The 26775-nt window shown below is 45.7% G+C and overlaps 1 protein-coding gene across 1 annotated transcript in view; it reads left to right on the top strand.

Annotated features, from left to right (window-relative positions):
• Nucleotides 1–26775, top strand: part of LOC140496228 (adhesion G-protein coupled receptor G5-like) — a 93066-nt gene that overhangs the window by 3970 nt on the left and 62321 nt on the right. Inside the window, exons 2-3 of the mRNA XM_072595729.1 lie at nucleotides 2443–2562; nucleotides 26013–26123. Coding sequence (XP_072451830.1) covers nucleotides 2443–2562; nucleotides 26013–26123 — 231 coding nt within the window. The remainder of the gene's footprint in view (nucleotides 1–2442; nucleotides 2563–26012; nucleotides 26124–26775) is intronic.

The raw sequence follows: 26775 nt of genomic DNA, 5'->3' as shown, positions 1-26775 counted from the left end.
AGGCACAGACACATGGCCACCTCTCCCATTATAGCAGGGGAAAGGTACACGGCCTGTCACAGTGTGACCCAGCAATGCATGAGCAGGCCCTTGGCCTCTTAAACATGTGATCCCATTGGCTGGTCTGCACTAGTCCCAGAAAGGACCTTCCATACTGTCCCTGTGCTCTGTGCACCTCACACTGCAGAAAGGGGGAGGCCTTTCATCAGGACCACATCATCAATTGTCACTCCTCATCTGACCAGGAGGATGTAGAGGGAGTAAGGGGGTCTCGGGCCCAGACTCTCCACACACAGTGACCCAGCTGAGGTAATGACCAAACACTGCCTTCCCTGATGTCCTTGGGAGCTGTGATTCACTGCCTGAGGCCTGAAGTGCCCTGACATGCTGTGGTACTGCCTCACAGCTACAGGAACTCACTGTGTCACCATGGCTACTGGAGGTGCTGGGGTCACTGGCAGAGGGACTGAGGAGGCTCTGTGTGTACTTGGAGCACACTGAGAGAAGGCCCCGAGCCAGAAGGGGCCTCTTCTCCTCCATTGCAAGGGATACCTGCCCCATTGTGTGATGGGGAGATGGAGGAGCCCCGAGAAGAGACTCTCCAGCTATCTTGTTCCCCTCTCACCTGGTCACCCTGTGGGTGTGTGTGTGTGTATACATCAAGTGACCTGGATGTGGCTCTCCATGAGGAGCACTAACCCATCGATACAGGAAGCAAGACACACCCACGGCTGGGACAGGATAGCACCGATGGCCTGAATGGACTCCTCCATTGTCCATCCATGGGGATGTCAGCCTTTAGCAGCTCCCTCACCTCTCGCTGCGACTGCAGCAGGTTCCATGTTACTGACTGCAGAGGCCCCTCATCAGCTTGGGGCTCAGTATAGGCTTGGCCTCGACCAGACCTCTGTCTGTCAGTGGTTTCAGTCATCACCGTCCCCATCAGCTGCTCAGGAGAGGCAGTGATGTACTCACCAGCTTGTGACATTGTATCAGATAGTGAGCAGATAGCCACTGCCCGGGTCTGTGTTGGTGGGGGGTGTCGGGGAATGATGTGATGCTGCATCCTCTGAAGGATCCTCCTTCTCCGAGTGGAATACAACTCCCTGGTCTCAGCAGCTGACTGTCCTTCTGGAGCACGGAGTCTGGTCTGAGAAAACACAAACAGTCAGGGGGGTAAGGGCTTCAGATCCCCTCCTCCCAGCCCTGCCCTGCCTGTTGTGAATCTCTGTGTGCCCAGTGGTGACACAAGAGCTCAAAGCCCCCTCACTCTCTTTGCTGTTCCACCTCACGGGGGGAATGGACTGGAAATCAAACTCTGCTATTCCCAGAGTCGTGACAAAAGTTAATGAATTTACATCATATTCAAAACTCCCTCATTTACTTGTCTTTTTAGATCCAGGTTAACAGAAAACATGGACCAGGTTTTCATACTAAACTATTTCCTTCAATTTATTCCTGGTACACGGGTGTCACTAGCGAGGTCAGCATTTCTTGCCCGTTGGGAATTCCCTTTGAGAAGGTGGTGGTGAGCTGCCTTCCTGACCCACTGCTGTCCAACTCAGACTTTATCGCGATTGACACAACTGAGTGGCTTGCTCGGCCATTTCAGAGGGCAGGTGGAAATCAACCAAGTGATCCTGATGAACAAGATCACTCTGCTCACAGGATGGAAAGTTCTTTTGAGATGGTGCCAGGTCCTGTCTTTCAGTGAGGGCACACTGAGATTGGCACCTCATTACCCACTCCCACTTATCCATTCAGCATGTCCCTCACCCTGGGTCCTATTACCATTGGGCCTTTTCCTTGTGTGGGAACAGCACCCGCTCCTAGTGCCAACACCAAGATGGGCACCATCATTAAAAACAGAGGGTTCAGGGAGGCTCCAACTCCATAAACTGCATTTTCTGTCTGATTCCCATTAAAAATCCTGATATATTGATGAACTGTGGAGTGCTGGGAACATCCTAAGGTCATCGGTTGCTATAGAAATGCAAGTCTTTTTTTCATCATCAGTTAAAAGTCCCACAACACCTAGTGATAGTCCAATAGGTTTATTTGGAAGCACTAACTTGTGGAGATTGTAAGACACAGGATTTAACACAAAATTTTGCTATCTGTCTTATGATTCTACACCACAAACACCTGATGAAGGAGCAGTGCTCCAAAAGTTAGTGCTTCCAAATAAACCTGTCGGACTGTATCTAGGTGCTTTGGGATTTTTATCTTTGTCCACCACAGTCCAAGACAGGCTCCTCCAAATCATATCCCTCATTCAGAGTGAAGGTTGGAGTGACAGATCTTCAACTCCCTTAAAACCCACTCTCTGCCTCGTTCAACCTGTCACCATGGAATTATTAAACAACAAGGTTACATTGTCAGTGGCTTGTTCAGTAAAAGACGATGGAAACTATTTGAAACCATCTTATTATCATTGTGCAGGTGGGCCCTGATGGTCGGATGGAGTTCACTGCTGTTCAGATGTCTTTGCTATTTGCATTACCTCTGGCCGGGAACCCAAGGGCCGTTGTCACTCAGTTGAAGAACGAACCCTCCATCCAGGTAATGGAAGGAACCCACTCACTCTGAATCTGTATTGATATGGATTCCAGACTGTCAGTGTTTCTGTTTGTTATTCCCTTTTGTGGATGAATCTGGGGATTATTCTCTCTTTATCTGGAACCTGCTGTCTCTCCAGTATTTCTGACATGGCTCCTCCTCACTTCAGATAAAGGCAGGCTTTAATTCCTGGGCTTCAAGTGAGCAAGATCTTACATTTACAAACATCATGATATCATCTGAGTATATCCGAGTTTTCCCACCCCATCTCCTTCTGTATACCACGAGAATAAATCTGTTAATTCACCAAACATCGAACTACAGGAGATTAAAGTGACACAGTAACTCAGTGATGATCTGCCTCACAGCGCCAGGGACACAGGTTCGATTCCAGCTTCAGGGACTGTCTGTGTGGAGTTTGCACATTCTCCCCATGTCTGCGTGGGTTTCCTCCGGGTGCTCCAGTTTCCTCCCACAGTTCAAAGATGTGCCGGTTCGGTGAATTGGCCAAGCTAAATTGCCCACAGTGTTCACGTGTATCTCGGTTAGGTGCAGTATTCAGGGAAATTGTAGAGTAATAGGGTAGGGGAATGGGTCTGGGTGGGATACTCTTCGGAGGGTCGGTGTGGACTGGTTAGTAAATGGCCTGTTTCTACACTGTCGGGATTTGATGATATTATTGATCCAGACCTGTGGATAGCAGTATGTCCACAGTCAGGATGTTCTTCAGTGTAAATGGCTGGGACAGGGGCCTCCATATTAATGGGGAAATGGGGAGGGTGCAGGAACCCAGCAGGGGGTGAAGGACCTGACCAAGTAGACAAACAGGAGGCTGGAAGAACGCAGCAAGCCCAGCAGCATCAGGAGGTGAAGTCAATGCTTCAGGTCTAACCCTTCATCAGGACTGGATGTGGGGATTGGGGGATCTGCAGATAGAGAGAGGGGAGAGGAGGGGAGGGATGGGGAGAGTAACAGAACGGTGAGGCAGTGATAAGTGAACACAGGTAGTGGGTTCGACCTGGTTGGTCAATGGGAGGGATGGATCTGGTTGGGAGCTGGAAGGAAGGATCAGTGGGTGGAATGGAAGGGAGGGGTTGGGGCTGGAAAGGAAGCCGGGGGGATGGGTGGGAAGGTTTTTGGAAGTTCGGTAACTCGATGTTAAGTCCTTTGGGCTGTAGCCTGCCCAGGCCGACCTGATCAGGCTGGGGACGTGGAGCTCCTCATGATCTTCCCTGGAGAGAGACATTTCCATCATTCTGTCCAGCCTCCCGAGTGACAGTCGCCCAGACTGACTGCCTGGTTTACAGCAAGAGCAGAAATGTCAAGGGGATCTCATGAAACCTGCAAGAGCAGGAAATGGAATGAAAAGAGAAAGTACTGGAGAAACTCAGTAGGTCTGGCAGCCTCTGTGGAGAGAGAAACAGAGTTAATGTTATCCGTCCAATCTGGCTTTTCTGATGAACTGAGGAGACGTGCTGGGAGTGTGGCTGAATTAGGCCGGGTATGAATTGTTGTATTTCCTAATGACAGGTTGTGGTGTCGAGATAAAGCCGTGTGTTTGCAGTTTGTCAGGTATTACACCAGACTGTGGTGCTTCCAACTTGATTTACATTTGGATCCTATAAATATTCATTTACATAAAAACCCAGTCCCTCCTTGAAAACCCAATCAGCAGTGTGTGAGAATCTGGTGAGACCATTTCAAATCTGTTTCCCGGTGATGTACAGCAGACAGGTTTCTGCAGTTTGGTCTGAGGGCAGCACTTTCTCTTGGTTACGGCACAAGGGAGAGGGACAGAAAGCTGGCAGCTGGCATGGAACTTTGGGAATGGCCAGGTTGTGGCAGTGAGGGGAGCTGGGGGAATGGGGTCAAGGGGGTGGAGGGATACACAAGGAATTCAGGGGAGGGCAGAGGTGGGATAGGGAGTGGAGATAGACTGGGAACAGTCAGACATGGTAAGGAAATGAGGGGCCTTGAAGGTGGTGTCAGTCCTGTCCACATTTGGCTCCACCTCAGGCTGTTAGCTGATAAACCCATCGTCTGTTTCCACTGAGGCACATCCCACAAGGAGCTGGTATTGATCTGTTCCTCACCTGAACCATGGTGAGAGCAACATACAGAGGCAGTGAGACTCTGGGTGGACAGGGTGGATCTGACAGGGAGTACCCTCTCTCCTCCAGCTGGGATCAGAACAAGATCAACTACAGTGAAACCAAATGGGAACATTCTGGATATACAGAACGCCCAAGGTCCAGGTAACTTTAGTTGTGTTCCAGACCCAGCTGATGGTGCTACTGGACACATCAGATCTCAGAGTGAAACCTGACCTGATAAACCACAGTAAACTGGAACAAAGAACTGTGGGTGCTGGAAATCAGAAACACAACACAAACTGCTGGAGAAACTCAGCGATTCTGAAGAAGGATCACTGGACTGGAAGCATTAATTCTGTTTTTCTCTCTGTACATGTTGCCAGATCTACTGAGTTTCTCCAGCACTTGCCTGTTTTCTTTCAGATTCCCAGTATCCACAGTTCTTTGTCTTATATTGGGCTGAGGCGGGTGTTGGGTACATTCCCTACTGCTGTATCCCCACAGACATGGCCCGTTGTTGAACTCCAGACAAAGTGGAAGATGTTTTGAGTGACCTCCACTGTCCAGGAGTGGAGTATGGGCCAAAGTTTCACCACATTGAGAAATGAAGAAACATCTCCCAGCTGATGACCAGCTCCTTATCTCCAATGGAGAGGGAATGTCACTTCCCCAGCCCAGTTTCAGTCACATCACAGTTACCCACACCTTCCAGGTTCTAGCACACACCTCAGCTCCTCTGAATCACATTCCCAGCACCTTCAGGTAGTCTGCTCAGACAAGGCAAAGGGCAAAGGATTGATTGGCCCAGTTCTGAAAAGGAACAGGAGCTCATTCTTGCTGCAGTTGATTGTGTCCTGAAGCCAGTTTGAACTGGTCACAGATTCTCATCAATCTGATCACTGACGGTGAATCTGTGCAGAAAACAGTGATGTTTTCCATGTGCAGGGATGATTTGAACTCAGTGTCTGCAGTACCTGGCATTTTCCCTTTTCCTACACCTGCCTCCTTCCTACTGTACTCCGTAAATGGTTCAATACAGCACACAAACAGGACAGGAGAGAGGACAGTCCTGCCTGGCTCCATCTCTGATCGGAAAGCGTTCCCATTCCCACCCATTATTTAAACTGTTCCACTGATGTTTGTGTAGAGCAGATGGATCCAATTGTGGAGTCCCTGCATTAACCCCATTTGAAGATCAAGTTGATTAAGTCAGTGTTGGATATTCTTCCAAAGGCCTTCTCCAGGTCCAAGCTGACAAGTCACATCTCCAAACCCCTCTGGCCTCACTGAGGTGTTTGTCCAGACTCTCCCTCATACTGCTGTCTGAGACCTCCATGAGAAAGAACAGCAAAGACTGTGAGGTCTTTCTGCCTGTGGGCTTCCCATCCTAAACTCCGATGCAGTGGGACATGCCATCCAGCCACAGCAACAATGTAGGTGAAGCCACGGCCTAGAATGACCAGCCTGGAATTCACCAGCAGCAGTGGGAGCTGCTGGACACCAGCAGGTCACTGGCTGGTTTGAGTTGGGTGACATGTTGCTTCACCACGGTCAAGACTGTTTTTACAAAATTACATCTTTATTATGAAGGTGACTGCCCACAAACTCCTTAACTTTGTGGGAAGGGCAATCAGTTTCCCACAGTGGAACACCAAGGCCAGAGAATTGGACATTATTTCCTTCTGACCAGATCGATGGCCCATGGAGCCATTGCTGTGACCACTGCCTGTATTTACTGAGCTGCAGTATTCCACATTCCTGTCAATACAGTAAACAGCACTGACCTTGGTGAAGGACACAAGGTCAAATCACTTTGCTCAGTGAACATCTGCTGGATACAAAATGGAGGCAATCTTGATACATCATTAAACTCGTTTGGTTACCAGTGTGATGAAGGTTCAGGAAATGTTATTGATATCAATTGGGAACCTGTGTTCTAAGGTAGGAGATGCATGGATAGCTTTCAGGTTGATTTTAATTTCTAAGGTTATTGTTAAGAATGGAAGAACACAGTTTTATTTCATTTTTGAGTTTTGTTAGTGGTACTGAAATGTTGGACAGTTTGTTCATCCTCACTTTACTGCGGGTTTCCAGACTGGAATAGACCTTGAGGTGAACAGTTGAGCGCATTAGAAAATAAAACTTATCAAAACAGAAACTGCTGTTGTCTATTGACAGGGCTAAAACAACACAGAAAGGCAGAATTGTACAGAAAATCAAAGGATACTTGTAGGTTCAGTCACACCGAAGAGCTACTGTCTATTTAGCTGTCTCCAAAATCTCCTGGAGGTCAGTAAGGTCGGCGGATTTGTGGACAGTGATGAAGGATGTTGTAGGTTACAGAGAGACATAGATAAGCTGCAGAGCTGGGCTGAGAGGTGGCAAATGGAGTTTAATGCGGACAAGTGTGAGGTGATTCACTTTGGCCGGAGTAACCGGAATGCAAAGTACTTACCAAGTAAGATTCTTGGTAGTATAGATGAGCAGAGATCTTAGTGTCCATGTACACAGATCCTTGAAAGTTGCCACCCAGGTTGACAGGGTTGTTAAGAAGGCATACAGTGTTTTAGCTTTTATTAATGGAGGGTTCGAGTTCCGGAACCAAGAGGTTATGCTACAGCTGTACAAAACTCTAGTACAGCTGCAATTGGAGTATTGTGTACAGTTCTGGTCACCACATTATAAGAAGGATGTGGAAGCTTTGGAAAGGGTGCAGAGGAGGTTTACCAGGATGTTGCCTGGTATGGAGGGAAGGTCTTACAAGGCAAGGCTGAGGGACTTGAGGCTGTTTTCGCTAGAGAGAAGGTTGAGAGGTGATTTAATAGAGACATATAAGATAATCAGAGTGTTAGATAGGGTGGACAAGGAGAGCCTTTTTCCAAGAATGGTGACGGTGAGCACAAGGGGGCATAACTTTAAATTGAGGGGTGAAAGATATAGGACAGATGTCAGAGGTAGTTTCTTTACTCAGAGTAGTAAGGGTATGGAATGCTTTGCATACAACGGTAGTAGATTTGCCATCTTTATGTACATTTAAGTCGTCATTGGACAAGCATATGGACGTATATGGAATAGTATAGGTTAGATGGGCTTCAGATTGGTATGACAGGTCGGCGCAACATCAAGGGCCAAGGGGCCTGTACTGTACTGTAATGTTCTATGTAAAACAGAACAAACCAATTGTACCAGTATGAGCTGAATGAGAAACTTTAATGTGGAAACAGGGGGATCCTCCTATTCATGTACCTGTCCAAATGTCTTTTAAAAGTTGTAACTGTACCTGTATCTACCACTTCCTCAAACAGTTCCTTCCACACAAACCATCCTCTGTGAGAAAATTTCCCCTCAGCTTCCTTTTCAATCTTCCTCCACTCAGTTTAAAGTTATGTGCTTTAGTTTAGAACTCCCTAACTCTTTGGGAGTTACCTTATCCATGTCCCTCATGATTTTATAAACCTCCATAATTAACTGGGGGAGGGGAAATTTATATCACGATGAGACAGGAACTGTGGAGTATAAATTGGGAACATTGTTCTGCGGGAAATGTACAACAGAAATGTGAAGGCTGTTTAAGGAACACTGGTTGTGAGTGTTGGATAATTTTGTCCCACTGAGACAGGCATAGGAATGGTCAGGTTAAGGAGCCTTGGATGACAGAAGAGCTTCTTGTCAAGAGGAAGAAGGAAGCTTACTGAAGGATGAGGAAGCAAGGACCTGGCACAGCTTTAGAGGATTACAGGGTAGCTGGGAAAGAACTCAAAAATGATCTGAGGAGAGCTAGGAGGGGGCATGAAAAAGCCTTGGGGGAAAGGATTAGGGAAAACCCAGAGGTGGTCTACGTGAGGAATAATAGAATGATCAGAGAGAGGGTAGGGCTGATCAGGGATAGTGGAGGGAATTTGTGCCTGGAGTCTGAAGAGGTAGGTGAGGCCTTAAATGAGGTTTTGCTTCAGTATTCACAAGAGAGAAAGACCTCGTTGATAATGAGAACATTGTGGACCAGGTTAACAGATTGATATTAAGGAAATAGATATGCTGAAATTTCTGGGAAGCATCAAGTTAGATAGGTCCCCAGAGCCAGACCAGATATATCTGAGGTTACTATGGGAAGTGAGGAATGAGATTGCTGCACCTCTGGTGATGAACTTTGCATCCTCACTCTCCATGGGAGTAGTACTGACTGATTGGAGGGAAGCAAATATCGTTCCTCTGTTCAAGAAGGAGAATAGGGAAATCCCTGGGAATTACAGACCAGTCAGTCTTATGTCTATGGAAAGCAAGGTACTGGAAAACATTCTGAGAGATAGGATTTATGACTATCTGGAAAAGCATAGTTTGATTAAACACAGTCAGCATGGCTTTGTGAGGGGCAAGTCATGCCTCACTGGCCTTATTGAGATCTCTGAGGATGTGATGAGGCATGTTGACGAAGGTTGAGCAGTGGATGTGCTGTGAATGGAGTTCAGTAAGGCATTTGATAAGGTTCCCCATGGTAGGTTCATTCAGAATGTTAGGAGGTATGGGATATCGGGAATTTTGGCTGTCTGGATACAGAATTGGCTGGCCGAAAGAAGACAGCGAGTGGTTGTGGATGGAAAGTATTCCTCCTGGAGCTTGGTGACCAGTGGTGTCCCACAAGGATCTGCTCTTGGGCGTCTGCTCTTTGTAGTTTTTACAAATGACTTGGATGAAGAAGTGGAAGGATAAGTTAGTAAGTTTGCCAGTAACGACATAAGGGTTGGTGGTGTTGTGGATAGTGTTGAGGGCTGTTGCAGGCTACAAGACGTTGACAGGATGCAGAGTTGGGCTGAGAAGTGCAGATGGAGTTCAACGGTCCTTGCAGAAGGCAGAGAGGGGTAGGGACAGCAATGTGTTCTTGGTGGTCAGGTCTAATTGGATTTGGCGGAAGTGGTTAAGGATGATGCGTTAGATGCAGAGACTATTGGGGGGTAGGTGAGGACAAGGGGGATTCTGACTTTATTGTGTTTTGAGGGGTGGGAGTTTAGAGCCGTTGAACAGGGAATGAAGGTGGTCCGGTGGAGAGCTGTCTGGATGACAGAGGGAGGAAAAGCATGTTGGTCAAAATAGGTGGACATCTGGGATGATCGTGAGTGGAATGTTTCCGCATCCGAGTAGATGTGGCAGAGGTAGAGGAATTGGGTGAAGTCGATGAACTGCTTCAGTTCAGTCTGGGTGTAGGACGCTGCACCGATGCAGTCATTGATATAATAGCAGAAGAGTTGGGGTACATTGACTGTGTAGGTGCTGAAGAGGGACTGTTCGATATAGCCAACAAAGAGGCAGGCATAGCTGGGGCCCATGTGGGTACTTATGGCCACTCCCTGGATTTGGAGGAAATGGGAGGAGTTAAAGGAAAAGTTATTGAGGGTGAGGACCAGTTTGGCGAGGCAGAGGAGGGTATTGGTAGAGGGGGACGGGATGGGTCTGGTGGACAGGAAGAATCAAAGGGCCTGGAGGCCATCCTTGTGAGATATTAACATGTATAAGGACTGCACGTCGATAGTGAAGAGATAGCACTGGAGGCCAGGGAACTGGAAGTTGCTGAAGAGATGGAGAGTGTGGTTGGTGTCGCGGATGGAGATGGGAATTGCCTGAACTGAGGGGCAGAGGATGGAGTCGAGGTAAGAAGAGATGAGTTCATTGGGGCAGGAGCATGCCGAGACGATGGGTCGGTCGGGATAGTTGGGCTTGTGGACCTTGGAGAACAGGTCAAACCGGGCAGTGTGGGGCTGGGGGACTGAGTTTGGAGGCAGTGGAGGGGAGATCACCGGATGCAATGAGGACACAGACAGTGCGGGTGATATTGGTTTTTGGCTTAAAGCCAGGATTGTGGGCAGAGTGGAGGAACAGTGGGATGTTGGGGCCCATGGACATAAATCCCTCAAAGTTGCTGCCAAGTTGATCGGGTTGTTAAGAAGGTGGATGGTGTTTTGGTTTTCATTAACAGGGGGATTGAGGTTAAGAGCCAGGAGGTTTTGCTGCAGCTCTAGAGTATACACACAAATGATTTGGAAGAGAGCACTGTTGGTATGATCAGAAGTTTGCAGATGAGACAAAGATTGGTGGAGTAACAGAAAGCATAAGGGACTTTCAGAGAATACAGGAGGATAGAGATAGACTGGAGATTTGGGCGGAGAAGTGGCAGATGGACTTCAGTCCAAACAACTGAGGTGTTGCATTCGGCATGTCTAATCCTAGAGTGAATTATACAGTGAACGGAAGAGCCTTGGGAAAAGTTGATGGGCAGAGAGATCTGGGACTGCAAGTCCATTGTACCCTAAAGGTTGCTGCACAGGTGGATAGAGTGGTCAAGAAGGCATACAGTATGCTTGCCATCATTGGACAGGGTATTGAGTATAAGAGCTGGCAAGTCATGTTAAAATTGTACAAGATATTGGTTTGGCCGCATTTAGAATAGTGTACAGTTCTGGTCGCCACATTACCAAAAGGGTGTGGATGCTTTGGAGAGGGTGCAGAGAAGGTTTACGATGAGGTATGGAAGGTGCTAGCTACAAAGAGGTTGAGTAGGTTAGGTTTGTTTTCATTAGAAAAAAGGAGCTTGAGGGGGGACCTAATTGAGGTTTACAAAATCATGAAGGGTACGGCAAGGTTGATAGAGACAAGCTTTTTCCCAGGGTAAAGGATTCAATAACGAGAGGTCACGTTTTCAAGGTGAGAGGTGGAAAGTTTAAGGGGGATACATGAGGCAAGTACTTCACACAGAGGGTGGTGGGCATTTGGAATGGGTTGCCATCAGAGGTGGTAGAGGCAGGCATGGTGAATTCATTTAAGATGCATCTGGATAAATGCATGTGTAGGTGGGGAACAGAGGGATGCAGATGCTTAGGAATTGGGTAATAGGTTTAGACAGGAGATTTGGATCAGCTCAGGCTTGGAGGGCTGAAGGGCCTGTTCCCAGGCTGTAAATTTTTCTTTGTTAACCCTCCATTACCCCTCTCTGTTTCCTATCATGAAGCCAATTTTGTATCCAACTGGCAAACTCCTCCTGAATCCCATGTGATCTAATTTTACTAACCAGTCTACCTTGTGGAACCTGGTCAAAAGCCTTACTAAAACCTATGTATGCAATGTCTACCCCTCTGCCAAGTTTAAAAAGAAAAATCACACAGCAGTCCAACAAGTGTATTTGGAAGCACTAGCTTTCGGAGCACTGCTCCAAAGGTGTGTTTTTTTTTAGGTGGTTGTGGAGTATAAGATAATTGGACACAGAATTTATAACAAAAATTTACAGTGTGATGTAACTGAAATTATATTGAAAAAGACCTGGATTGTTTGTGTCTCATCATTTAGAATGGCCACGTTGGTTTCACTTCATTCTTATGTAAATCCCAGAACATTTTTAAAGTTACATTCTCAAGTGAACTTTAACAACGTGTGCCATGCTCGCCCAGATAATGCACTGAAGGTGAGAGGTGCACTGTGTGAGGCTGTCTGTGCCCCAATGTTCAGACTGATTCTATTTCCAAAACTGGGAATTTACAGCATCTAACAGATGTTGTGCAGTTTTTGAGCAAAATAAAATATAATTTTGCAAGTACAAATTTACCCCACAAAGGTGTGTGTGTGTGCGGGGGGTATTAATGTCTGAGAGTGTGTGTGTGTGTGACTGAAAAGGGGTGAGAAGGTGCATGTGAGGGTGGGAGTGTGAGAAAGTGCATGTAATTCTGCACAATTTTAAAACTAATACAAGTATGAGCATTGTTCCTAAAATGCAACCACGAACACTTCCGTCACTTGCCCTGCATTATTTCCCAAGAGAAGGTCATGTTTTGCATCTTCTCTCGTAGGTATATCCACATTTTGAAGAAAGTTTTCTTGAATGCATTTAACAAATTCCTCCCCATCCCAGCCCTTAATATTATAGCCATCCCAGAAATATGTTTAGGAATTTAAAATCCCCTATTTCACTCCAGTTATTCTTGCACATGTCTGAGATCTCCCGACATATTTCCCCCCCTCAGTTTCCCACTGCCTACTGGGGGACCTATAGTACAATCTCATCAGGATGAACATTCCCATCTTGTTTCTGATTTCCACCAATATGGCTTCACTGGACGATCCCTCAGCAATATCCCATCGAAGGAGTAATGTTTTCCCGAATCAAAAATGCCATTCCCCCTCTTCTCTTGCCTCCCTTTCTATCCTCCCTATAGTATCTAAACCCTGGAACATTAAGCTGCCAGTCCTGTCCCTCGGCTTCCCTGTAGTTGATGTTGTGCTCCCAGTGATGTTAGTGCTGGAGAATCAGATCCCAGACTGAACCCTGGCAGGATTGATCACATTTTGTTTTGTTTAAATTTAATGTGGCAGTATTTCATTGAAATAAGCTCTCAAAGCTGCAGATTTGTTTGTCACAATAAGACTAAAGTTTATTATGCAAAAGAAATAAAAACTAAATCAAACAAACTACACTATTGAAAACAACCATTTGAATGATTTCACAACACAATAGAAAGAAACAAAATCCCAACTACTTTCCAGCATCATTTACTTTGGAAAGATCCAGAGAAATTGCTTCTGAAGTGTTTCTGGAGTTTTGAGTTCACTGTTTCTTCTCAGTTCAGGTCCCGTGAGCTGTGGGGCCTTTTCCCTTGACCACTTACACATCTGAGAACTTAGACTTTCTCAGTCTTTTAATAATCTGCAGAATTCGAGCCAAACACTTCTTTTCTAGAATGTTTACAAACTACATGGTTTCACCGAGGTATTTTATTTTCTTAACTGCTCTGATCAATTCCTGCTTTCTTGGAGAAAATGTATTTTTTTCTGACCCCAAGAGCTGTCCTCCCAACTGCCCTCAAAAGTTGAACTTAAATTTAAAAGGCTTCCTCATCTGAGCTGCTAGTCAGCTAAGAACCTCATATGTTCTCTCTCTATTCATAAAACCCCTCTGCCCACCCTGGTACCAACAAACTTGGTGCCCCAGGAAGCACATCCTGGATTTAAATCATGGTTCCAGGAAGACTGACCTTGGTCATCTTTAAGCTCCGTCATCACAAACTGAACAATCCGGCCTGTTCCACTTCAGTAGACACGGGGGTGCCCACTGGACATCCCACTGCACTCAGTCATTTGGGTTGGGATATGCTCTACCATTTGCAATTTCCAGTGTTTCAGAAACGCGGGGTATTTTCCTCCAGCTCCTTAAAGATTTGCCATTACTTTTTCTGGAGTCACCATTCTTCCATTCTCCAGCCAAAATGGAGCAGCTCGTTCTCATCTGTTTCCGTGTGGAGCCGCCCCTTGACACTGGGTTGGTGATGGCTCATCTCTTATTTGACTCATGTTTTGTGGTTAAACTAAGACCATAAGATGGAGGAGCGAAGGGAAGCCATTCAGCCCATCAAGTCTGTTCCACTATTCAATGTGATCATGGCTGGTCTGATAATCCTCAACTCCACTTTCCTGCCTTTTCCCTGATTACCCTTGATTCCTGACTGATTAATAATCTGTCTGTCCCAGCATGTTTGTCTATTCCTTTGCAAATGCTGGCTGATATTGCCATTAATACCATGACCATCACTTTTGCAGATGATTGAGAGCAGACTGATGGGGTGGGAATTAGTTGGGATGGATTTGTCCGGCACGTTCTGTCCTTTGTCAGGGCATATCTGTCATTGTCCAAATTGTGGGAAACTTCCTGTATTGTGTGTGATGGACTGCTCTTCCTGGTTCACCATTTCCCCTTCCTGTGCACAGTCATTACAATGGAGGGGCTGTTTGGTTCACCTTACTGGGCCATTTCACATGAGCCAATGTGGAGTCACATATCAGCCAGACTGGGGAAGGATGGGAGGTTTCCTTCCCTGAACAGCATTAGTGACAACCTGATAGTTCCATGGTCACCATTACTGGGACGTGCTTTTGATTCCAAATGTATTTGTTGGTTAATTGGATTTAATTTTCACATCTGCACTGGGATTTAAACCCACATCCTGCATTGACTGAGGCTTCTGGACAACTAGTCTAGTAACCTTTCCCTGACACCATCATTCCCACAATCCTCGCCACTGTTATCCAAGCATCAGCTGAAACTACTCAAATATATTCCCCAACAATGAAGAAGGGAGAAAGAGAGAAAACAGAAAACTACAAACCTGTTAGCGTTATACCAGGAGGAGTGAAAATATGAGAATCGGTTTGAAAGAATGTAATAACTGAATACTTCGAAAATAACATTTGTTTGGACAGGGTCCACACGGATTTGTGAAAGGGAAATCATGTTTGACAAATCTGTCGGGTTTTTTTTTGAAGCTATTACTTGTAACGTAGATAATGGAGAACAAGAGGATGTGATGTACTTGGATTTTCATAAGGCCCGAAGCAGGAGGTTGGGAAACACACTTCGAGCACCAGGGACTGGGAGAAAGGTCCTGCTGTGGGCATTGGGAATTGGTTACCAGACAGAAAAGAGTTGGAATAAGTGGGTCATTCTGAAGATGGCAGCCTGTGTCCAGTGAGATTCCACAAGGGTCAGTGTTTGTATCACTGCTGTTCACAATCTAAACCAATGATGTGGATGTGGGGACCAAATCTAATGGACAGCATCGTATCGGGGTCTGAGCAGCGTGTGTTATGGTGAGCTGTGTGACAGAATTGGGTGACACATGCAGTGAGATCCATCTTGACATCAGGAGCAACTCGCACCATCTTTTCACAAGCAGCATGGCAAGTTTCTCACTAGGCAGCGGGGAGTTACCAACTGATGCTCCGTATTGATGGTTAAACACCTGGTTCATAACCCAGACCACCTCATTAACAGTCAAACTGCCATCTCACCAACAAGCCTGATGGCAGGGAAACTTGACTGGGGAACCAGAGTGAGCACAGCGTGAGTATGAGGTATTCGAGAGAAGATGGTGGGACTTATGCTGGCAGACTGGAGAAGGTCATTGACTTCTTCCTATAGCACTGGGCATTCCACCAAACAGTTCAGACTGCTTTACCCCAGTGAAACCTTTGAGCAGGATGGCATGGGGTGTCAGTGCCAGCCCCTGTGGGGGAGGGGTATGGGGAATGGAGTCAGCACTGGGCCCTGTGAGGGAGGGGGATGAGGAATAGAGTCAGCACTGGGCCCTGTGGGGGAAGGGCACGGGGTGTAGAGTCAGCACTGGGCCCTGTGAGGGAGGGGGATGAGGAATAGAGTCAGCACTAGATCCTGTGGGGAGGGGCATGGAGCAGTGAGAACAAATTTACATTTTTGAGGATTTGGAGGCCTAACCCCTGGAGGAAAAGAGCAGGATTGTTATGGTTAGAGGTAATTCAGTAATAAGGGGAACAGACAGATGGTCCCGTGATTGTAAATAAAACTCCAGGATGGAGACATCGGGTGAAGGATGTCTCAGTGTGGCGGCAGGACATTCTGAAATGAGAGGGTGAACGGCCAGTGGCCGTGGTACACTTTGGTGCCAATGACATGGGTAAGACAAGGGATGTGATCCTCAAAACTAGAATAATCTGGATTTAGGAAGCAAAGGACACGGTAGCTCAATGCTTTGCACTGCTGTCTCACAGCACTAGGAACCTGGGTTCAAAACCAACTGTGTTATTGTCTGTGGAGTTTGTACATACTCCTCGTGTCCACCCGGGTTTCCTCCGGGTGCTCTGGTTTCTTCGCATAATCCATGTCCAGGTTAGGTGAATTGGTCATGCTAAATTGCCCATGGTGTTAAGGGATGTGTCAGTTTGGTGCTTTAGTCAGGGGTCAATGTCGAGTGATAGGGTAGGGGTGTGGGTGGCTTGCTTTTCAGAGGGTTGGTGTGGACCTCTTTGGCCAAAGACCCTGTTTCCACACTGTTGGGTTTTTATGAAGTTAAAAAAAGTAGGATATCAAAGGTAGTGATCTCAGGATTCCATTGGTTCAGGCTCACATTGGTGTGAACAACATGGGTAAGACAAGGGATGATGTCCTAACAGCAGAATACAGGGATTTAGAAAGCAAGTTTAAAAAGTAAGACCACAAAGGCAGTGATCTCAGGGTTAATACCAATGCCACATGTACATCAGAATAGAAATAGTAGGTTATATCAAACTAAAAAGATGGTGCACAGGAGAGGGTTTGTTTGCTGGAGCATTGGGACATTTTCTCGGGGAGGTGTCACTGTTACAATCTGGATGTATTGTACCTGGACAGGACTGGAACTGGTGCCCTTGGGAATGTATTTGTCAGTGCAGTCAGGAAGGTTTAAACTAATATGCCAAGGGCATGAAACCCTTATAAAGGGAGAAGGATGACACCAAGGTAAGGATGAAATCAGAAGACCAAATGGGAGGTAAGAAAGGTGTGAGGCAGAGAATCCAAGGGCTAGAATTGAGCAGGGCAACAATGAACAGAACTGTGGAAGCCTTAAGGCCTTGTGCCTCAATGTGCAATTACTTTCAATAAAACAGATAAATTTGCCACACAGATCAGAGTGGATATGATATTGTGGGTATTACAGAGATGTGGCTGCAGGGTGACCAGGAATAGGAACTGAATTGCCACAGGTTTTTAAATTTAAGAAAGAAGAGACAAAAAGCAAAGGTGCAATAACACGGCTGATTAAAAGGGAAATTGTTGTGATTATGAGGGAAGATATTAGAATAGACCCGTGACGGTGCAAATAGAGGCCATTCAGCCCATCAAGTCTGTACCAACTCACTGAAGATCATCCCACCTATCCCAGTCTGCCCACATTTACCACGGCTAACCCACCTAGCCTGCCCATCCCTGGGCACTGTAAGGCAATGTTTTTAGTGTGGCCAATCCACCTAACCTGCACATCCTTGGATAGTGCCTGGCAGAAACCCACATAGACACTGGGAGAACATCCAAACTCCACACAGACAGTCCCCCAAAGGCTCGAATTGAAACTGGGTCCCTGACACTTTGAGGCAGCAGTGCTCCCCACTGTGTCACCGAGCTGCTCGAGAATAGCTCTTGTGAAGTAGAATCTGCATGGGTTTAGAAACACCAGGGGGCAGAGAATGATAGTGGGAGTTGGAATATCAACCCCCAAACTGTGGGAGTAATATTGGGCAAGGCATGAAAAAGGAAATTAGAGACACAAGTAACAGAGGTAATGGTGACCTTCGGGGAGGGTGACCACAAGAAGATGAAATTCTTCATTAAGATGGAGAGGGCTATAGTTGTGTCTAAGACTGTGGCACTGAATTTAAATAGAAGAAATTATGATGGTCTGAGATACAAGCTGACCATGATAATTTGGGGATTGTTATTGAAAGGGATGGTAGTGGTTAGGCAATGACAAACATTTACACAGACAAACAGCAAAATATATTAATTTCTGGAATGAAATTAAAACAGGAACCGTGTAACGCCCTGGTTAACAAGGGAAATTAGGGATAGTTTTAAATCTGAGGAAGACACATCCAAATTGGCCAGAAAATCAAAGACCAGAGGATTGGAAAGACCTTTGGCCCTTGCAACGGGAGAAATAGAGACAGATTAAGAAGGGCAAAACAGAGTATGGGAGTAATCTTAAAGGAAACATACAAGCTCATAGTAGAAGCTTCTTGGAGTACGTTAAGAGAAAAAGGATTAATAAAAATGAATATAGGTCTCCTGCAGTTAAGAACAAGAGAACTTCTAATAGGAAACAAAGAGATGGCAGATCAATTAATGACATACTTTAGTTTCGTCTTCACAAAGAAAGAAAACATACAACTTCCAAAAATATGGGGGAACCACAAGGTCAAATGAAAAGAGGAATTGAATGAAATGAGGTTTTGTAGGGAAATGGTATTGGGGAAGCAGATAGGAGAAAAGGCAGATCAATCCCAGGGCCTGATAACCTCGAGCACATCTGTATTTTCCAGGGCCACATTCTAAACCTCTCTGATGAAGGTTATCTCCCATAATTCTCTCAACTCTGGAACAGTTCCTATGGATTGGAGAGTAGTTAATGTAACTGAGGAAAATCATCAGTTGTTGTCTTTTCCTGAGATGAATTAATGTTCAGAGGTTTTACACAATGTTGTGGTCTTCTCCACTGAGGTATTGTCACCGTCAGATATTCTGTCCTCAGGTCTTTATTTGGCAAAATTATTTGTGGATCTTTAAACAATGTTGTCTCTGACACATTTGTTCAGGTTGCCAAGTGTTGATCTGCATATGACCTCATCTGTCATCTGTACAGTGCAGGAAACTGGTCCCGTCTGTGTTATAATGATGGCCGGTATCTACTTCACACCAGTGGTATAATTCCTCACCAACACTTGTTGAGCTTTTTATAAAACCCAGTGTTTGCCCTTGTTCTCTCATTGGGAACCCTGATTCTGCTGTTTCCCATCAATGGGGTCCTCTATAATGGGTGGTTCCAGCAAATCAAATGCCATGTGCAACTGATCCTTTCCCAAGGGCAATGCTGGAAGCTTTAGTCATAGAGTGGGTTGTGTTCTGGTATGGGAACAAAACTTGGCTCAGTCTTTTGGATTGTGATTCTTGTTGTTACCCTGAAGGAATGTTTCATTGTCTGAACAAACGTTTCTGTCAAATTTTTAAGACCATAAGACATAGGAGTGAAAGTAAGGCCATTCGGCCCATCGAGTCCACTCCACCATTTAATCATGGCTGATGGGCATTTCAATGCCACTTACCCTCACTCTCCCCATTTCCCTTAATTTCTTGCGAGATTAAGAATTTATCAACCTCTGCCTTTCAGGCATTTAGCGTCCCAGCCTCCACTGCGCTCCGTGGCAATGAATTCCACAGGCCCACCACCTTCTGGTTGAAGAAATGTCTCCTCATTTCTGTTCTAACTTGACCCCCTCTAATTCTAAGGCTGTGCCCACAGGTCCTAGTCTCTCTGCCTAACAGAAACAACTTCCCAGCTTCCTCCCTTTCTAAGCCATGCATTATCTTGTAAGTTTCTATTAGATCTTCCACAACCTTCTAAACTCTGAGTACAATCCCAGAATCCTCAGCCGTGCATCACATGTTAAACCTATCATTCCAGAGATCATCCATCTGAATCTCCGCTGGACACGCTCCAGTGCCAGTATATCCTTCCTGAGGTGTGGGGACCAAAACTGGACACAGTATTCTAAATTGGCCTAAGTAGAGCTTTATAAGGTCTCAGAAGCACATCGCTACTTTTGTATTCCAACCCTCTTGAGATAAATGACAACATTACATTTACATTCTTAATCACAGATGCAACCTGCGAGTTAACCGTTAGAGAATCCTGGACCAGCACTTTCTACTTCGGCTTTGTGAATTTTCTCACTGTTTAGAAAATAGTCCATGGCTGCGTTCTTTTTTCCAAATTGCAAGACCTCGCATTTGCTCATGTTGAATTTCATCAGCCATTTCCTGGATCACACTCCTCAACTTTCTGCAGCCTCCCCACCTCCTCAGTACTAACTGCCTGTCCACCTAACTTCATATCATTGGCGAACTTTGCCAGAATGCTCCCAGGCCCGACATCCAGATCATTAATATATAAAGTGCACAGCAACGGCCCCAACACTGAACCCTGCAGGAAACCACTTGTCACCAGCTACCATTCTGAAAAAGAACCTTTTATCCCAACTCTCTGTCTTCTGTCAGACAGCCAATCCTCAATCTATGCCAGTAGCTCACCTCTAACACCATAGGCCCTCACTTTACTCTGCAGCCTCCCATGAGGCACCTTATCAAAGGCCTTTTAGAAATCTAGATAGATAACATGCACTGGGTTTCCCTGATCTAACCTATTTGTTACATCTTCAAAGAATACTAACAGATTTGTCAGGCATGGCCTCCCCTTACTAAATCTATACTGACTTGTTCTAATCCGACCTTGCACTTCCAAGAATTTAGAAATCTCATCCTTGACGATGGATTCTAGAATGTTACCTACAACCAAGGTTAGGCTAATCGGCCTATAATTTTCCATCTTTTGTCTTGATTCTTTCTTGAACAAGGGGATTTCCAATCATCTGGGACTTTCCCTGGCTCCAGTGGCTTTTGAAATATCACAGTCAGCACCTCCATTATTTCCTCAGCCACCTCCCTCAAAACTCTAGGATGTAGCCCATCGGAGCCAGAAGATTTATCTATTATTAGACCTTTTAGCTTTTCTAGCACTTTCTCTTTTGTAATGGCTACCATACTTACCTTTGCCCCTTGACTCTCCCTAATTGTTAGAATATTACTTATGTCTTCCAGTGTGAAGACTAATGCAAAGTATTTAAGTTCTTCAACTATTTCCTTATCTCCCATCATTAGCCTTCCAGTATCAATTTGGAGTGGCCTAATGTCTACTTTTGCCTCTCATTTGTTTCTTATGTATTGAAAGAAACTTTTGCTATAATTTCTAATATTACTGGCTAGCCTACCTTCATGTTTGATCTTCTCCTTCCTTATTTCTTTCTTTGTTATCCTCTGTTTGTTTTTGTAGTCTCCAAATCTTCTGATTTCCCAGTGCTCTTGGCATTTCATGGGCTCTCTTTTTTTCTTTTCCTTTGATGCATTTCCTGATGTCCTTTGTCAGCCATGGCTGTCTAATTCCGACCCTCCCGGAAAATCTTTATTTTCTTTGAGATGAACCTCTGTACTGTGTCCTCAATTACACTCAGAAACTCCAGCCATTGTTGCTCTACTGTCTTCCTCACGAGGGTCTGCTTGCAGTCGATTTCCGTCAGTTCCTCTCTCATGCCCCTGTAATTACTTTTCTTTAACAGTAACACCATTACATCTAATTTTGCCTTCTCTCTTTCAAACTTCAGGCTGAACTCTACCATATTATGATCACTACCTCCTAAGTGTTCCCTTATTTTAAGATATTTTATGTCTGGCTCATTACATAGCATGAAATGCAGAATAGCCTGCGTCCTTATGGGCTCCATCACACACTGTTCCAAAACGCCATCCTGTAAGCATTCCAGGAATTCCCTTTCTTTGGATCCACCAGCAATATTATTCACCCTGGATATTGAAATTCCCCCATGGTCACCCTGACCTTTCCTTTCTGACATGTCTGATCTGTTTCCTGGTACATCTTGTGCCCCTGGTCCTGCCCACTGTTAGGAGATCGGTACATAACTCCAATTATGTATTTTTGCCTTTGTGGTTCCTCAACTCCACCCTCACAGACTCCACGTCATCTGACCCTATTTCATTCAGTGCCATAGATTTAATTTCATTCTTAACTAACAAGGCAACCCTGCCCCCTCTGCCTACCTCCCTGTCTTTTTGATAAGTTGTAAATCCTTGGCTGTTTAACTGCCACTCCTGAACCCCCTGCAACCATGTCTCGGTGATGCCTACCACATCATAATCATTCACGATGATTTGTGTCATTAATTCATTTACTTTGTTGCAAATACTACGAACATTCAGGTAAAGTGCCTTAATGCTAATTTTCTTACCATTATTAGAAATATGGGAAATCATAAGATGTCCTAAGGCATCCTTTCTTTTTGCTGCATTCCTAGTCAGCCTCGAGCTTAAACCTACGTGCACACATGCTCTCCTGCTTATCTTTCCATTTAACTCCATATTCCCTGTAGCTTTCACTCCCCACACCTCCCCACCCCCCGACTCAGACGTTTAAAGTCCTACTGACCACCCTATTTCGCCTTTGCGCCAGAACACTAGTTCCAGATCAGTTCAGATGGAGACCAACCCAATGGTACAGCTCCCCCCGGTTCCAAAACTGATGCCTATGCCCCATGAAATGGAATCCCTCTTTCCCACACCAAGCCCTTAGCCACGTATTTACTTCCCTAACTTTCTTATCACTATGCCAATTGGCATGTGGCTCGGGCAGTAATCAGGAGACTATGATCCTTGAGGACCTGTGCTTCAATTTCCTTCCTAGTGTGTGATAATCCCCAAACAGGTCCTTTACCCTAGCTTTGCCTGTGTTGTTAGTCCCAACATGAACCACACAATTGGATCCTCACTATCCTGCTCCAATATTCTTTCAAGCTGGTCGGAAATGTCCTGCACCTTGGCATCAGGCAGGCAAGGTGTTTAAAACGGTGAGTGAAGGGTTTTGATCGAGCAAAGAAATAGAATCTGAATAGCTGAAGGGTGGTTCATCAGGGAGTACAGATTTAGAAAAAGGAGCCGCGGTGATATGAGGAGAAACAGTTTAATATAATCTGGAGTTTGCCTGTGAAATGTAATGGCTGATAGTGCAGTGGGTGCACATTCAGGATTAAATTTTAAAATGGAATGGAATAAATAATTGAAGGAGAAGGATTGCCAGAAGGTGAGTCCGTGCTGTCTGATTCTATAAGGACAGAGCAAAGGAGGGGACCCTCAGTGGATTGCTCTTTGAAACACCAGGTACAGATTCGATGGACCAAATCACCTTCTGTGCTTTCAGTCGGGATTCGGGATTTTCAGTCTGAGGTTCCTTCTTCCCAGTTGCAGGGCTCTGTTTCTGATTGGTGGGATTAGAGCCTGGGAAAGGGGAGATCAGGTTCACAGCCTGCAGTCCTTCGAAAGATGGCATAGGGGTAAAGCTGTTCTGTAACAGTGTGGAGTAGAGCTAGAGGAACATCTTCCTGGAGAAACTCAGCAGGTCTGGCAGCATCTACGAAGAGAAAGCAGAGGTAATGTTTTGAGTCCATTGACCTATTTTCAGAACAGTTCTGAACAAGGGTCACTGGACAAATAGAAATATAGAAACAATAACTTTACTTTCTCTCCACAAGTTTTTCCAGACCTGCTGAGTTTCTCCAGCACTTTCTGTTTTTGTTTCAGATCCTCAGCATCCACAGTTCTTTGTGTTATTTTGGATGAACATCTTCCTTGTCTTGAGGGTCCCTTGTCTCTGAGTTGCACAGGAGCTGGTGCAGTTGGAGACCATGTCCTTAAGGGAATCCGAGATACCAGGCCACCTCCAGGTTACTGCTCCCAGACACAGCACTTGGAAATCCCCAGGTATTCCTGGTGGATCTTCTGGAGGATGTCTGGATCGAGAGCCTGTGGGATCACTAACTGCTCGTTTTAGACCAAATGAATGTGCTGGCCTTGTTGGAAATGCTGCCTCAGTGTCATGTTGGAATGAAATGCTTCACCAGGTTCTGGTTAATCTGATTGAGAAATAGTCATGAGCAAAGAATCATATTTTGTTATCATGATTAACTTGAATAATTCAAATCCCACATATTAAAAGCAACCAGTGAGTGTCACATCCTCCTGCCCATTGGCGACCCCTCAGTGACCTCTGGCCTGAAGGATCGATCTCAATTTCCACAGCACCGTTTATGAACCTGGTCGGATGGTGAAGTTCCACAAGTGGGACAAAGTCCGTGATATTCATCCTATTCTCAATTTAATGTTACATGTTGTATCAGCTCATCTGAGTACTTTCCCAAATGTTCCTGAGACCCAATGATCATCAGTAATACTGATGTAAGGGCCTTGTTTGAAATACTGCCACAGGACAGAGTGACTGGGAACACATTGCAGCCAGAGTGAAGGGAAGATATGCAGATCAGGACATAATTCTCACCATGTGACAGATCCTCACAATATTCCTCCAACATTTATTGTTGTGGTGAGGAAATGAGGAGTGGTTAAGTGTCCTGGGAGGTGTTTTTCATGGACAAGGTTTAGACCATAAGACCTCGGAGCAGAAATTCGGCCATTCAGCCCATTGAGTCTGCTCCGCTATTCAATCATGGCTGATAGGTTTCTCAACCCCATTCTCCCACTTTCTCTCCATCACCCTTAATCCCTTTGATAGTCAAGAGCCTTTCTATCTTAGTCTTAAATATACTGAATGACCTGGCCTCCACAGCCTTCTGTGGCAATGAATTCCAGAGATTCCCCACTCTCTGGCTGCAGAAGCTTCTCCTTATCTCTGTTCGAAAAGGTCTTCCCTTTTCTCGAAGGCTGTGCCCTTGGTTCAGAGTCCCTCCTACCAATGGAAACATCTTCCCAACATCCCTCTGTCCAGGCCCCTCAGTATTGTGTGTGTTTCAATTCGATCCCCCCTCATCCTTCCAAACTCCATTGAGGACAGACACAGAGTCCTCAAATGTTTCTCATATGTTAAGTTTTTAAATCCTGGGACCATTCTAATGAACCTCCCCTGGACACGTTCCAGGGCCTTCCTGAGATGTGGGGCTGAAAACTATACACAAAACTCCAAATGTGGTCTGACCAGAGCCTTTTCGAGCCTCAGAAGTACATCCCTGCTTATATATTCAAGTCTTCTCAAAATAAATGCCATCATTGCATTTGCCTTCCTAACTTCTGACTCAACCTGTAAGTTCACCTTGAAAGAATCCTGGACGAGAACTCCCAAGTCTCTTTGCACTTCAGACTCCTGAATTTTCATCCCCTTTAGAAAATAGGCCGTGCCTGTATTCTTCCTCCTAAAGTGCATGACCTCACACTTTCCATCTGCCAATTCTTTGCCCACCTTCCTACCCTGTCCAAATCCTTCTGCAGCCTCCCCACCTCCTCAATACTATCTGTCCCTCTACCTATCTTTGTACCATTCACAAACTTAGCCAGAATACCCTCAGTTCCTTCATCTAGATTTTTAATGTACAAGATGAAAAGTTGTGGTCCCAACACTGAGCCTTGTGGAACACCACTTGTCACCAGCTGCCTTTCTGAGAAGTTTCCTTTCATCCCCACTCTCTGTTTCCTGTCAGACAGCCAAGCTTCTATCCTTGCCAGCACCTGGCCTCTGACACCATGGGCCATTGTCTTACTCAGGAGTCTGCCGTGTGGCACCTTGTCAAAGACCTTCTTTATGTCCTCCTTGCTCAGATGTTGATGGGATCCTTGATGGAGTGTCACATTTATCTGGTGTTTCCCTGTAAATTTTCCTGACCTTGTCATACTGCATCAGTCACCATCAAGAGCTCTGGATTTTGGGAGGAGTCTTTATGCTTAATAAGGTGAACATTGAGAGTGAGTCTTGATGAGCATCCAAGCATCAAAACCAGAGGGTGACTGGGCCGAATCATCAGGAACAGGGCTTGTACCCCACACCCCTTCACTCCCCAACACTGAGTGTCTCTGTATTTCTGTTTCTGTCCCTGTGTAAAGTGTTGATCTGTCTCTCTGAACTCCCACTGGGGTGGACATCACTGATGTACTTTAATGTGTTAATGACCCATCCCCACAGTCTAGGGCAGGGCAGGCAGAAAGCTTCATGGAGGGTCTGGAGTTTTATCATTCACCCATTTCTGACAGCAAAGGGAGCTTCTGGGATTACAGCCCCTAAGGTAATATTTGTTACAATGAGGAAGTCTCCTCTGTTCACCCTCACCACAGAAATGAAGATCATTGAAATGTTTCTGTGTGTTCTCTAAATCCCCAGTGAGTAGATTTTCAATCATTCATTCTGTGTGTTGTTACAGGGCCAGGAGAGGAACCCTGTCTCACCCGATGTTACAATCCAAATGGGGGATTCAATGATTGATGATCTCACCAGCCCTCTGACAGTTACCTTTCAGGACGTGCCTTTCCAGGTGAGATAAACCTCCACATTATCATCGAGCTGAGCCTGTGAACAGCCAGGTCTGACTGGATTGTGCAGCACAGTCTGGGTCATCTCCAGTGTTGATGAACAAGTTAAACTGTATGACCCAGAAATTCTATAGTCCTCAGGCTGTGAATGGAGTCCAAAACACCCAAAACCCATCCCCTTTACAGCCTGAGAGACTCTGGGGGTGAAACCTGCTCATGGAGCATCACCTCGAACAGAGCGACACAATCTCACCTCAATTCCCTGACAGTAACAGCCACGTCCTGCCTGTCCTCAGGGAATTCGGATAAGTCTTTGCTTGAATCTCCTCAAGACTATTGAATTTTGAAGGGCTTTCTCACTGGGAGGGCAGTGGACCATGTGTAACTGATATAACTGACAGCATCAGGGAGCTACAATGCTCACAGTGGTCCTGGAGTAGTGCAGATACTCTTTCAGAGGGATCACTGTCCAACCTGAGGCTCCTCACAGGACTTTGTATCGTTCTCACCACTGAAGAGAGAGACATTTGTGAGTGCCCCGATTTGAAGGTCTCTGCTCGGTCTCTCCCGTGTCCAGCAGCGTTCTCCTCTTCCAACGAGGCTGCTGTCTGGGCACTGCTTCAGACCCTCCCCCTGGGCCCTGTACTTCCTGGT

This window comes from Chiloscyllium punctatum, chromosome 26 (assembly GCF_047496795.1).
Source record: "Chiloscyllium punctatum isolate Juve2018m chromosome 26, sChiPun1.3, whole genome shotgun sequence".
In the NCBI taxonomy this organism is placed as follows: Eukaryota; Metazoa; Chordata; class Chondrichthyes; order Orectolobiformes; family Hemiscylliidae; genus Chiloscyllium; species Chiloscyllium punctatum.
Note: the sequence above shows the minus strand (reverse complement) of the source record. Positions and strands in the feature narration are given on the sequence as shown.